General features: G+C 47.1%; 1 protein-coding gene across 4 annotated transcripts in view; it reads left to right on the plus strand.

Moving 5' to 3' along the window:
* The window catches only part of RAB3GAP2 (RAB3 GTPase activating non-catalytic protein subunit 2), a 75,694-nt gene that overhangs the window by 26,226 nt on the left and 35,270 nt on the right, over positions 1-14,198 (plus strand). For all 4 annotated transcript variants that reach the window (XM_073556792.1, XM_073556793.1, XM_073556795.1 and 1 more), the window contains 9 exons: positions 1,464-1,539; positions 3,959-4,060; positions 4,654-4,753; positions 6,141-6,239; positions 6,350-6,498; positions 6,600-6,679; positions 6,784-6,873; positions 7,688-7,827; positions 8,051-8,267. In XM_073556792.1, the coding sequence (XP_073412893.1) occupies positions 1,464-1,539; positions 3,959-4,060; positions 4,654-4,753; positions 6,141-6,239; positions 6,350-6,498; positions 6,600-6,679; positions 6,784-6,873; positions 7,688-7,827; positions 8,051-8,267 (1,053 nt within the window). The remainder of the gene's footprint in view (positions 1-1,463; positions 1,540-3,958; positions 4,061-4,653; positions 4,754-6,140; positions 6,240-6,349; positions 6,499-6,599; positions 6,680-6,783; positions 6,874-7,687; positions 7,828-8,050; positions 8,268-14,198) is intronic.

Below are 14,198 nucleotides of genomic sequence, written 5' to 3' on the forward strand. Positions count from 1 at the left end.
CAGCGATACCCGGCAGGGGGGCCGGTCGCTGATCCATGTCACACACAGCGATCTCGCTGTGGAGTCACAAAATCAGCGATCTCGCTGTGTGTGACGGGGCCTTTACTGATGGTAGCCTTTGTTACGGTAGTCCCAGCTCTATGCAGGTCATTCACTAGGTCCCCCCGTGTGGTTCTGGGATTTTTGCTCACCGCTCTTTTGATCATTTTGACCCCATGGGGTGAGATCTTTCGTGGAGCTCCAGATTGAGGGAGATTATCAGTGGTCTTGTCTGTCTTCCATTTTCTTATTATTGCTCCTACAGTTGATTTCATCACACCAAGCTGCTTGCCTATTGCAGATTCAGTCTTCCCAGCCTGTTGCAGGGCTACAATTTTGGTTCTGGTGTCCTTTGACAGCTCTTTGGTCTTCACCATAGTGGAGATTGGAGTGTGACTGTTTGAGGTTGTGGACAAGTGTCTTTTATACTGATAACAAGGTCAAACAGGAGCCATTACTACAGCTAATGAGTGGAGGACAGAGGAGCCTCTTAAAGAAGAAGTTACAGGTCTGTGAGAGCCAGAAATCTTGCATGTTTTAGGTGACCGAATACTTATTTTCCACCATAATTTGCAAAATAAATCTTGCCAAATCAGACATGGTGATTTTCTGGATTTGTTTTCTCATTTTGACTCTCATAGTTGTGGTCTACCTATGATGTCAATTACAGGCCTCTCTCATCTTTTTAAGTGGGAGAACTTGCACAATTGGTGGCTGACTAAACACTTTTTTCCCCAATGTAAATGCATGTGAACATTTTTGTAATAGGGTTTCATGAAAAATGTGACCGTTTTGGTTTCTACATCCTCTATCTATTACAGTACATGGCAGACTGCAGAAAGATACCATTGTAGCTGTCAATGAACTCGTTCTGACGTCTAGACTCCGTAACCCTCATCTTTATCTTCATCTTTCTTTTAACCTGTGATGCATGGAGGCTCTAGAATATTTTAAACAACACCCATTACAAAAAAGGCTTTTTAGGCAAAATGCATGCTTTTAAGTAACAAAATCCCCCCCAAAGGTGTTAATATACATTAATAAAAAGTAAAAGGAAATCAAAGTGCATGTACTTTTGACTAAAACAAACCATTTTTTTGTAATAGAATTGCAATTAGGGTTTGGACCGTTTGGCTTCTACAGCCTCTATGTATCACAGGTTCTAAGATCATACAAGAGAGAAGAGGAAAGACAAGGGTCAGAAGAAGCTCACTAATACATTCACTGCTCCCTCATTTTGCAGCCTGCCGGGTACTGTGCATGTACACTCGGTGTAGTGAGCATGCATGTGATTAGAGACAAGGGAGGGTTAGTGGTCCGCTTGGATGAGCGTTCGGTGACAGGTATCTATAGTGTATGGCCAGCTTTACTATGCATCCGTGTGTGTGTATATATATTGAGCCTCCCAAATCTCCACCATACAGGAGTTCCACCGGGAGGCCGGACTGGACTTGCATCGTCATTGGTTTCACTTCTGGATATGTGCGCTTCTACACTGAGGTTAATTCTCAACATCTTTTATATGTATAAAATATGTAAAAAAAAATGTTTCTACAATTTCCTCGTGTACCTCTCTCTTATGTAAATTTCTTACAGTATTTTAGTAGAAACTTTTCAGTTACCTACAGAGGATAAAACTCTTTCCTGATCATGCGATGGACCCTAGGTGCGTGTCTCGTCACTAGACACCATTCTGATAACTGTGGTGAAGCCAGCCGGGCCCCCGTGTGTCCAGTGCATGGTCCGGGTCCAGTATTGCCCATTTGAACAATATGTTTCTTGTGGAATGACAGCAAGCAGAGAAGTCGTAAACTTCGAGCAATTGTTGCAGAATGTATGTTAGAAAGTAGTTTTAACTTTACTTTTATACAGAAAACATCCTTGTATTTGCTCCAATTGGAATAAATCTTTTAGTAAAGTGTTAACATTCGCATGGCATGATTCTGTGTTACGTGTGGGTCTCTCAGGCTAGTTTCACACTTGCTTTTTTTTGCAGCGCGTTTTTCCCGCAAAAAAACGCATTGAAAAAACGCATACATAAGCATACAACTGCTGCGTTTTTTTCAAGCATTTTTATGAGCATGCATGAAAAAAACGCAGCGTTTTTATGCGTTTGTATGCGTTTTTAGCGCGTTTTTACCGCGTTTGCGTTTTTTTCCAACATTTTTAGGTGGCCCCTCACACTACCCAAACCATGACTTTACTAACCCTAACCCTAACCCTAACCCTGACCCTAACCCTAACCCTGACCCTAACCCTTAACCAAATCATACTTAACCCTAACCCAAACCCTAAACCCTAACTAACCCTAACCCTAACCCTAACCCTGACCCTGACCCTGACCCTAACCCTAACCCTGACCCTAACCCTGACCCTGACCCTAACCCTAACCCTAACCCTGACCCTAACCCTTAACAAAACCATACTTAACCCTAACCCTGACCCTAACCCTAACCCTGACCCTAACCCTTAACAAAACCATACTTAACCCTAATCCTGACCCTAACCCTGACCCTAACCCTAACCCTGACCCTAACCCTTAACAAAACCATACTTAACCCTAATCCTGACCCTAACCCTGACCCTAACCCTAACCCTAACCCTGACCCTAACCCTAACCCTAACCCTGACCCTAACCCTTAACAAAACCATACTTAACCCTAATCCTGACCCTAACCATGACCCTAATCCTTAACAAAACCATACTTAACCCTAACCCTGACCCAAACCCCAACCCTAACCCTGACCCTGACCATAACCCTAACCCTAAACCCCCTTAACTAACCCTAACTCTAACCCAAACCCCTAAATTCCATGGTTTAAAAAAAAAAACGCATATGCAAAAAAACGCATACATGAGCATGCCAGTGCGCACATATGCGCATCCATAGGCTATAATGGCCATTTTTAGCGCAAAACGTGCGCATATGTGCGCATGCGCTTTTTTGCAGGGCCAAAAAATGCAACATGCTGCGTCTGGAAAATCCCAACGCACACCCCAAAAAAACGCAGCGCATGAAAATCGTAAATCGCAAATGTGAAACCAGCCTCAGTATTGTGTGCTGTATAGTTCACTCTGTTTTATTATTAGATATTTATTTAATTTTCTTTCACTTATTTTTATACATGTGACACATTTTTTTCCTACAGAGTGGGACAAGTAATAGCAATTTGGATTGGTACTAACTTTTTTTCCATATTTATTTTTCATTTATTTCACATACTATGCCCTCGTTCCCCCCATAAGGTCATAACAAGACCTTTTTGGGGACCAGTATATGACCTTATGTGGTTCAATGTTTATTTAAAATAATATATAGAGTTCCAGCTCTTCTATGGATCCAGCGCAGGCCGTTCCAGATGTCTGCACAGACTCCAGAAGTGGTGCCTGCTCAGCTCAGAAGTCACAAGACCACTGCAGCCGGTGATTGGCTGCAGCAATCAGGTGTCTAGCAGGGCGCACCATCAGAGAAACATTCAATGACGCGCTCTTCTAGTCGCCTGACTACTGCAGCGATCCTGTGAATTCCGGACTGAGCAAACACCGCTTCAGAAGCGTGGGCTGTGCTGGATCCGCATGGGCATTGGAAGGCGAGTATGCCTTTGTTTATTATTTTAAGACCATCCATGTATTAATTTTTTATTTTTTTTAATTTCACTGTTGAATAGCCCTTTTAAAGAGTCATTCAGGTGTTTTGAAAGTGGAAATTTAATAAAAATTTCTAATGCACTTTATGAAATCTGCATCGATTTTCCAATTTCAGCCCCTTCTGCTGGTCCAGGAGGCTCCACTTCAACAAGTGATAAAGGGGGCTGTCTGCCTGGAACCGTTCATTAGAAAAGATCGCCTGCCTCTCAGTGTATCAGCCATACTGACAAACCCCTTTAATGAACTCTACTTTTTTTCCTGTCTTTCCAGAGTGGAGTGCTGCTCCTTTCCCAACTATTAAATGAAGACCCCATTCTTCAGCTGAAGTGCAGGACCTATGAGATTCCCCGACACCCAGGAGTCACTGAGCAGGTAACGCCGCTGTCTGCGATTTGTCTGCACATTCGTAGCTGCTCTGTGAATGTCCCATCACATTCCTGGTGCATCTATTTGCAAGATTGATTTGCTGGTGAGCTCCTTGCTTGACTTTACTTTCGGCAACGAGAGTGGAGTCCTCCATGCACAGTCCCCCTGCTCGTGTTGGTAGATCAGCTATAAATAAGGAAAACAAACAGAAATTAAAAGCAGAACATTGTAAAATGACTCCCAAGATAATAACATGACTGATTATGTATCTTGTGACAGCAGCCCTGGGTGCCAACCAGTGATCTACATAGTAACCCACATGACGACACTTGTATAATGACAGTACATGAAATCTAAGCACCTGCAGTTCTTATAGACCTTCTTATTAACAGTCGATCTATGATCCTAAGAAGGTGATAGTCTTTATTTTTTTGCTGCTGATTTGCAGTGTTATAAATGCACTGCTCAAGATCGGCCAAAGTTATTTGCATCTTGTATACAAATTCCCAGTGACCCCCTTTTCTAGCCATACATTTCCGGTAGCCCTTGACATTTCACTGTGTGTATGATTAATTGTCACTGTTTTTTTCCTCCTGAAGCATGAAGAGATGAGCATCTTGTACCCGTCGGCTTTTGTGACAATCGATGGCTTCAGCCTTTTCCAGTCACTTAGGGCTTGTCGCAATCAGGTAGCACGAGGTACGTTGGGACTGCTTCTATAACGTGTGCTTCTTAAATCGTCTCTGTCACGTAGATGTAGCAATGTGGCGTTTGGTGTATGGCACAGTTCAATGATTGTGCTATGTTACTAGTCTTACATAGGACTGCAGGTAAGCCTGTTATAGGGTTGCAGTTATGTTTGTCATAGTGCTGTTAAGGGCTCACTTAGTGAGTTGGACTCTCAAAGCTGTAGGGTGAGAGACACAGATAGGTAAAAATGGATCGGTGGGAATGGATAGCACGTAGATCAGGGATGACCAGGACAGCAGGGTTTGCAGAATGGCAGATATAAAAGAAAAGAAGAAAGTTATTTCCTGTCTTTTAAAGATGTGATAGCTTGTTTTCACCAGATAATTCCTTCAACTATACGATAAGCAGAGACATATATGTAGTTGGGACCTTGCAGCAGGAAAATGGCTAACCACAGGATAAGAAGAGACATATATGCAGTCAGGAACTTGCAGCAGGAAAATGGCTAACCACAGGATGAGAAGAGACATATATGCAGTCAGGAACTTGCTGTAGAAAGATGGTTAACCACAGGGTTAGTAGAGACTTAACGGCAAGCATGACTGCGTGAGCCTGCCTTAAAATGCCTTGGGTGGTGACATAAGAGATGCTTGCCAGGTTACCAGAGTTAAACCGTTCAGAATTGTACAGAGGGAGCTGGTCATAGGAGAAGGGAGCTCAGCTCGGCTCTGAAGCGGGGACAGGTGAGTAACAAGTGCAAATCTGTTTTGGATTTGTCAAATCTGTGTGAAAAAAACAAGCAAAACAACCTGTGAACAAACCTTTACAGGTAAACTTTCAAAACCTCTCTTTGCTCTTGTTTAGACTTGTATCACCATGAAGTCCAGACTTTATCTCAGACATTGGTTTAGGTTTAGATATAAAGAAGAATGTTCTCATTCACTGACAAGAAGAATTCTTGAAAATGATGGAAAATTGAAATACCCTATTAGATCGAGATTTATTCTAGTGATCACCATGCAAAAAGAAATCCCTAAATTGCTCAAATAGAAATGCTGCACCTATCGCCCCTATGTCTCACGTCTGATACCTACTTACTCAAGGATGGATAAGTCTGTTATTGGATTTTTCCCTTACATGCCCATAGTGCGGCGTCCGTCCATTTGTAGGAGCGTTTCCATGGTGTATCCGCGTGGGCAGAATTTATTTGTAGTGCTGAGCGAGCCTGCTGGGATATGGTGTTATCTCAGCATGCTCGGGGCAAACCGACTGACTTCGGCATGTTCGACTAATATGTTCAAGTCCTCGCTCCTGCATTTCTTGCGGCTGTAGTTCTATTCATGATACAGTTGGAGAATCCTAAATTGCTTTTTTTTTTCCTTTTATTTTTACCTAGCTGCTGCATCTGGCAATGAAAATGTCCAGCCCCCTCCTCTGGCGTACAAGAAATGGGGTCTGCAGGATATTGACTCCATTGTGGATCATGTCAGCGTTGGTGAGCTTTGTGCTCTCTTGTATCACAAGGGGCACCACTATTGGGGAGGTCATCCTCCGCCATAATTTGTTCAGTCTAGACTGACTTCTGTCTTCTTTCTATGTCTCCAGGTGTCATGGCGCTCTCTCCGTTTGATCAGATGAAGACTGCCTCCGTTTTGGGAGGCTTTAACGCCTCCATAAAGAGCAGCCCCCCCACCATGTCTCAGTATATTACTGTGGGCTCTAACCCGTTCACTGGCTTTTTTTTTGCCCTGGAGGTCAGTATCGCAGTATTGCAATCGTTCAGACATTTTTGTTGTACTTTTTGTATGACTTTTTTTTTTTCCTCCCTCATTGTGTCACACATCTGTCGTTACAGGGCAGTACACAGCCATTATTATCCCACGTGGCTCTCGCCGTGGCCAGTAAATTGACCTCAGCCCTCTTTAGTGCCGCCAGGTATTTCTTGCACATTTTCCGTATTATTTGTCGGGATGCGGCGGTTACTATAGGTGTCCACACTTGTATCATCTGTGAATAATGTCAATCATTTTACATTGTAGTGGTTGGCTGGGCTGGAGGAGCAAACACGAGGAGGAACCACAGCAAAAACAAAAACCGAAGGTCGAGCCTGCCACCCCCCTGGCTGTCCGGTAACGTTACTTTACTGTTCCAGCGATGGCGCTGTTCTTTCTGCGTCTGGTCTATGTGACTAAATCACCATCTCAAGCAAGTTAGGGGTCCGCTCTTGGCTCTGAAATAATTTAGGAGACTGTTTATTAAGTGATTTAAGGGGCTGAATTAATTTAGGGCTCTGACATTTTTGGAGATCTCATCTAGGATCTTAATTAAAGGGGAAATTCAAGATTGGACAAAAGTTTTCTGTTAACTGGGCCACTCACTAGGCTCAGTGTTGATGCTGAGGTAGATGGCATAACACCACTGAGGCCAGAGATTGGCTGCAGTGGTGATATGTTGTAGGACCTGGGCCACCTTTATAGTCCTCTTTGGAAAAAAAGCAAACAAAAAACTAAGGCGACACTGGAGAGACAAGGACTTCGACAACTAAGTTATACAATGTTTAGAAATTTTGAAGCATTTAAATGTAGCGATCTAGTCTGGGATCAGAATTATTTAGGGATCTGAGGTCTGAATAAAGGTAAGGGGGTCTTATGGGGTCAATAGTGTGTGTTACCATATTCCCCGCATGCTCTGCTCTTATCAGCTCAGGTACATATAAAAGTTTTGCAGAACTTTTTTTTTTTTTTTTAAATCTTAACTTTTCTAGTTCAAGTTCAACATTTGCACCTCACACACACATTGCCCTGTTGGGTTCCTTGTTTTAGCCATTTACATGGTTTGGTTAACCCATTCCTATAAACGTTGTATAATGGGTAGTTGGAAATTTCTCTTGTGGATTCTAAAGCCGAGCTGGTTATACCAAATGTCTCTGAACTTCACTTTCAGATTTGGCCTCCCAGATTCCCGACGTCACGGAGAGAGCATCAGTCTGTCGCCCTGTAACACCCTGGCCGCAGTGACCGACGACTTTGGAAGAGTGATTCTGCTGGATGTAGGAAGAGGAATTGCAGTACGCATGTGGAAGGGTAATGCTGCTGGCGTCTCGCTCTGTAAATTGGTGATAGATCTGGATGAGAGCACACAGTCTGTCCATGCCCCGTATCTGCAGCTTTATATCCACCAGGTTCTATGACAACAGAGCTTACAATTTGATATTCTTACACACAGATATGAAGCACATGTAGCAGTATTTCAGTCATTGGTTTAATGACTCCACAAATAACATTTTCTAAATTTTGTTTGTTTCAGGTTATCGTGACGCTCAGATCGGTTGGATGCAGATAGTGGAGGATCTGCATGAGCGAGTGGCTGAGAAAGGACACTTTTCTCCATTTGGGAGTACACAGGGTCCCTGTAGAGTCGCCCAGTTCTTGGTCATTTACGCCCCCAGACGGGGAATCTTGGAGGTGTGGAGCACTCAGCAAGGACCCCGCGTTGGGGCTTTCAATGTGGGGAAACACTGCAGGTGAGATCTACTTGTGGCGACTATGGTCACACCACATTTGGGCTGAAGAGCTGATGTGCGTGTTTATATGCCAACAAAGTATGAAATTAAAGAGGACAGCAACAGGAGACAAGCGAGGATCAAGGACCGTTCGCACCGGTTCCTGAACACCAACTGTGTAAGAAAATGGTCCTGAAATACAGATGAAAGAGGACACGGCCTGACCCCTGGCAGACTGTACGTCTTTTGTATCTGTACCACAGATAAGCCATTCCCCTCTATTTCACTTACTAAAAGAGAAAAGAGGAAAAGCTTAGCTAAAAAATACCATAAGCAGAGATAGGGCTTCAGGCTGTGCTTGCCTCCTACATGACACTAACCTACACTGGTGTAGTCCGGTGTCTGCCTCCTACATGACACTAACCTACACTGGTGTAGTCTGGTGTCTGCCTCCGATGTGACGCTAACCTTACACTGGTGTAGCCGGGGTCTGCCTCCTACGTGACGCTAACCTACACTGGTGTAGTCCGGTGTCTGCCTCCTACATGACACTAACCTACACTGGTGTAATCTGCAGGGAAAAGCCGACTTTCTCCTACGCCTCATTGGGGGACACAGAGACCGTGGGTGTTATGCTTTCCGGTCACTAGGAGGACACTAAGTAAACTAGAAAAAGTTAACTCCTCCCCTGCAGCATACACCCTCTCGCTGGACGAGATCTCATCAGTTCTTGCTTAGTGTCTGTAGGAGGCACTTGGGTCTGGTTTCAGACCCCATCGTTTTTATTTTATTTTTGAATTTTTCTGTAAATTTTTATTTTTTAATTAACGGAGTGAAGGGGGCGACGGTTCCTTTCTACGGTGCGCTCTCCCCCCGAACCTACAACAGGCAAGCACGTGGAGTAACCCTTCACGTACACTTTCCTGCGACGAATAGGGGCTGATTCCTTACCGATCACGGATTCGAGGGCGAGCGCAGAAGACCCGTTATGGAGAAGATCGTACAGCGCTTTCTTCAGCCCTGAGTCAGCCCCATAGCTCTCCGTCCCCCTCCCCATAGGGAGGACCGATTGATCATACCTCTTTAAGATCTCCGTCCCCCTGCCCAGAGGGAGGATCGATCGAGCATCCCCCTTCAAGAACTCCTCCGGCTCTGCTACATCAGCCCAGGATGAGAAGAATGGACTTGGCGCTGAGTGAGCACTGGAGTGGAGGTACGGGGTCGGGTGCTGCCCCCGGGAGAAGCGCTGACTTAGCGTCAGCTGCGGCACACCGGTGCCCTTGCGGCCCCCCCCGCGTACAGCGTTCTCGGGTGGCCCGAGAAATTTAGTCCCCGGCTTTTTCTGGCCTGCTAGGCCGCAATTTCCATAGCGCCGCCCACTAGCGCCGCCTACCACAGGTAGGCCAGAAATTGAGCCCCCAGCTTTTCAGGCCTAATAGTCCGCAGTTTGCATAGCGCCGCCCGCGCTATTATCGCCGTCCCCTCCTCTTGGCGCCTCTCATTACTGTCGAGATGCGCAATTGTAATCTTGGGGGCCATCTCCTTTTACCTAAGAGCTGTGAGGTGACCTTTCAGGCGGATACCGGGTGACACTACAACAGCTATTCCTCCCGGGGGACGCAGTACAGGACCGGGTAAGCTGCATCTGCCTTCAGACTAAGGCTTAACCCTTTCCCGGCTCATTTTCTGCTGCTGCAGTCAGACTCTGCCGTTAACCCTTTCCGGAGCGCTAAGCAGGCTGCTAAGAAGTACACTATGTTCTATGCCGTGTGTACTACTTGCAAATCTACTCTGCCCTGCCCCAGATTAATCCGTTATGCACGGACTGCGACGCGGCCTGCGCCCAAACGCTTCTCGCCGCCGCTGCTGCGAGTCTTCCTGCGTTTAGTCCCCCTGAGTGGGCTGCGCCCCTGTCACGGTCGGTGGAGTCACGGACTACAGGCTATAGACTCTCTCTGGGAAGCCTCTTTAAATTAGAGGGCGTCTTCGCGGGGAACCGTCCACCAGCAGGGGCCGTACTTGTTCAAGGGACAGTCAAGTGAGAGAGCGGACCCATAACGCGTCCCCCAGTCACGCTCGTGCTTCAGCACCAGCGAGTTCTGTTTCTCGCTCTCCCTCTCCTAATGGTGACAGCGAGTACGACTCTGAATTGGAATCTGACGCTTCAGCTCCCCAATCCTCCAACTGACCAAGAGTCACTTGATTCACTTATAGAAGCCGTCATCAGGATTCTGGAGTTAAAGGAGGAAAATACTCCTCCAGCACACGCTTTGTCGTTTAAGAGGACCAAGCGTGTACGCAAATTATTTACCAGCCACCCTGATTTTAAGAACATTGTCCAGAGACATAGGGATTGACCACATGAGATTCACAGGACATAAAGTCTGTACAGGCTAAATACCCTTTTCACCAAGACCTAATGAAAGATTGGTTGCAGTCCCCATCTGTGGACCCTCCTGTATCGAGGCTGGCTTCTAAGACGCTCCTATCCGTTTCGGAAGGTTCCTCGGTCAGAAACCTCTCCTATCGTCAAACTGATTATCTCGCCCGCTCAGTTTTTGAGGCTTCAGGAGCGTTGTTTTTTCCATCGTTTGCAGCGATTTGGGTCACTAAGGCTATGGCCGCTTGGACAGAGGTCTTAATCACTGCTCTTTAGAGTAGCAATCTCCCTCCGGGAGCTACCAACGTCGCCAGGCTGATAGTTCACGCAGGAGTTTTTGTAGTTGATGCCTGTTTTGATGCCGCCAATGGGGCTATTCAAATTGCCGCTAATGCAATCTCCATTAGAAGAGCTCTTTGGCTCCGTGACTGGCGAGCGGACGTCATGTCTAAAAGATCGCTAACTTCTCTACCTTCAGTCTGGTCGCCTCTTTGGGAGAAGCTGAACCAGCTCACCTCTGATTCTACCGGGGGGAAAAAAAGTAATTTCCCTCCTCAGCAAAAGGCTGTTCGGCCGTTTCGGAACCAAAAGCCAACGCGATTTCTTTTCGCAATAACTCCGGTTGGTCCTCCTCTACCTTCTCTTCCGACTCTAGTCGGCCCCCGTGCGGAAACGGAGGCACCCAGGTCTCGTACAGACCTAATCGCTCTTGGAAGCCCAGACCCAGGGCATCCGGTTCTCGAGGACCCCGATCCCACAAATCTTCTGCGCAATGACTTGTTGCGGTATCCGGCGGACGATGGCAGAGTACGAGATCGTCTAATTTCATTCAGTCACACCTGGCTCGCAGTCGTCCACGACAAGAGGGTCAGGGAACTGGTGTCCTCCGGATACAAGATAAAATTCTCCTCTCCTCCGTCAACATGTTTCTTCCCATCCTCCCTCCCCAAAAAGTAGACAACAGCCTTCCTTCGGGCTGTTCAGGCGCTGCAAAAGGACGGAGTTGTTATTCCGGTCCCTCAGGACGAACGGTTCAAAGGTTTTTATTCAAACCTTTTTGTGGTTCCAAAGAGGGACGGAACGATGCGGCCCATACGCGACCTTAAACTGTTAAATCAGTTGGTCAAGGTACGGCAGTTCTGAATGGAATCTCTCCGATCAGTTGTCACTTCCTTGGAAAAAGGAGAGTTCCTAGCATCAATCCACATCAAGGACGCTTACCTTCACATTCCGATCTGCCCATCCCGCCAGCAGTTCCTACGTTTTGCAATTCACGAGGAACACTTCCAGTTCGTTGCCTTGCCCTTCGGACTCGCCACCGCCCCCAGGGTCTTTGCCAAGGTCATGGCGGCTCTCACGGCCATTCTTCACTCTCGGGGAGTGGTAGTGTTATCGTATCTGGACGTCCTGCTCATCAAGAGCCCGTCCTTTCCAGCATGCGAGGAATCTGTAAATATAACAGTTAATGCACTTTCTCGCCTGGGCTGGAAAATAAACATCGAAGAGTCCTTCCCAAAGCCGGCTCAAGTTTTCCTTTTTGGGTATGATCTTTGATACTTCCCGTGGGTTGGTCATTCTCCCTCCAGAGAAGACCCGAGCCTTACAACAAGCAGCGCGGTCTCTTTCTCAACCAGTTTCTTTCTCCATTCGTTTCACCATAAGAATTCTCGGACAGATGGTAGCAGCGATGGAGGCTGTCCCGTTCGCCCAGTTCCATCTCCGTCCCTTGCAACATGTGAGTCTGTTAGCCTGGGACAAGAACCCGTTCTCTCTGGACCATCGGTTCCTCCTGTCTCTGCTGGTCAGACAAGCCCTCAAGTGGTGGACTCTGAAATCCTTCCTGAATCAAGAGAAGTCTTTTCTCCCAGTACAATGGTTGCTTGGTAGTAACCACCAACGCAAGTCTTCTGGGCTGGGGTGCGGTTTTTCGTCACCCCATGGCACTGGGTCGGTGGTCTCCTTGAGAGTCTCGTCTCCCCACCAACATCCTAGAGATTCGAGCGTGGTCTCCTCGAGAGTCTCGTCTCCCCACCAACATCCTAGAGATTCGAGCAATCAGATTAGCCCTACGGAGTTTTCACCATCTCCTTGCGGGCCACTTCATCAGGATCCAATCCGACAACGCCAAGGCTGTGGCGTATATCAACCGCCAAGGGGGAACTCGAAGCAGGATGGCCATGCACGAAGTGAGTCACATTCTCCATTGGGCCAAAACCAATCATTCGCCCATCTCGCCCATCTCGGGCGTAGAAAATTGGGCAGCAGATTTTCTCAGACGCCAGGGCCTGGCCTCGGGAGAGTGGTCTCTTCATCCGGAGGTTTTCAACAGATTTGCCATCGTTCGGGGACTCCGGATGTGGATCTCATGGCTTCGAGATTAAACAACAAGGTTCTTCAATCCATCGCCCGATCACGCGATTCACGCACCATCGGTGCGGACGCCCTAGTTTTGTCGTGGCACCAGTTCCAGTTCCCGTACATCTTTCCTCTCTTTCCTTGCTTCCGAGGGTCATCAAGAAGATCAGATCGGAAAGAGTACCAGTGATTCTTGTCGTGCCAGATTGGCCACGCCGCGCTTGGTACGCAGAACTGATTCAACTAGTCACCGACGTTCCCTGGCATCTTCCAGATCGTCCGGATCTGCTCTCTCAGGGTCCGTTTGACCACCAGAACTCCAGGGCCCTGTCCTTAACGGCGTGGACGCTGAATTCTGGATTTTAACAAAGGCTGGGTTTTCTCACAACGTGATTTCCACAATGATAAGTGCTAGGAAGCCTGTGTCCATGCACATTTATCACCACACCTGGAAAACCTTTTTTCTCGTTGTGCAAGGATCGTGGCCGATTCCCTATGACGTTCTCCATTCCTAATATCTTGGAATTCCTTCAATCCAGACTAACGTCAGGCCTCGCACTTAGTTCCCTCAACGGCCAGATCTCAGCCTTGTCAGTGTTATTCCAATGCAGACTTGCCACCAAACCTCAAGTCAGGGCATTCCTTCAGGGACTTGCCCATGTGGCGGCTCCTTATAGATGACCATTGGAACCTGGGGACCTTATCCTGGTTCTTGGGGCCCTACAGTAGGCTCCCTTTGAACCCCTCAACGATGTTCCGCTCACTGTTCTCTCTTGGAAAGTGGTCTTTCTAGTGACAATTACGTCAATCCGACGTCTTTCAGAATCGGCGGCTCTATCCTGCCGCCCTCTGTTCCTGAATTTTCATCAGTACAAGGAATTTCTCAAGACGGCTCTGTCCTTCCTGCCCAAGGTCGTATCCTCTTTCCACCTCACTGAGGAAATTGTTTTGCCGCCTTTTTGTCCGGCACCAGTCCATCGTATTGAGGAAGCCCTCCACAGTCTGGATGTGGTTAGGGCTCTGAGATGGGACATCTCGCGGACGGCTCCCTTCCGCAAGTCAAATGCCCTGTTCATACTTCCAGACGGGCATAAGAAGAGGCTAGCCGCTTCGAAAGCAACGCTAGCCACGTGGATCCGCCTCGCGATTCAAGAATCCTATCGTGTCAGGAACGCGCCTGTCCCATCAGGGATTACGGCACATTCTACCCGCTCAGT

The sequence above is a fragment of the Dendrobates tinctorius genome, unplaced genomic scaffold (genome assembly GCF_039654945.1).
Source record: "Dendrobates tinctorius isolate UK_male_01 unplaced genomic scaffold, ASM3965494v1 ptg000239l, whole genome shotgun sequence".
NCBI lineage: Eukaryota > Metazoa > Chordata > Amphibia > Anura > Dendrobatidae > Dendrobates > Dendrobates tinctorius.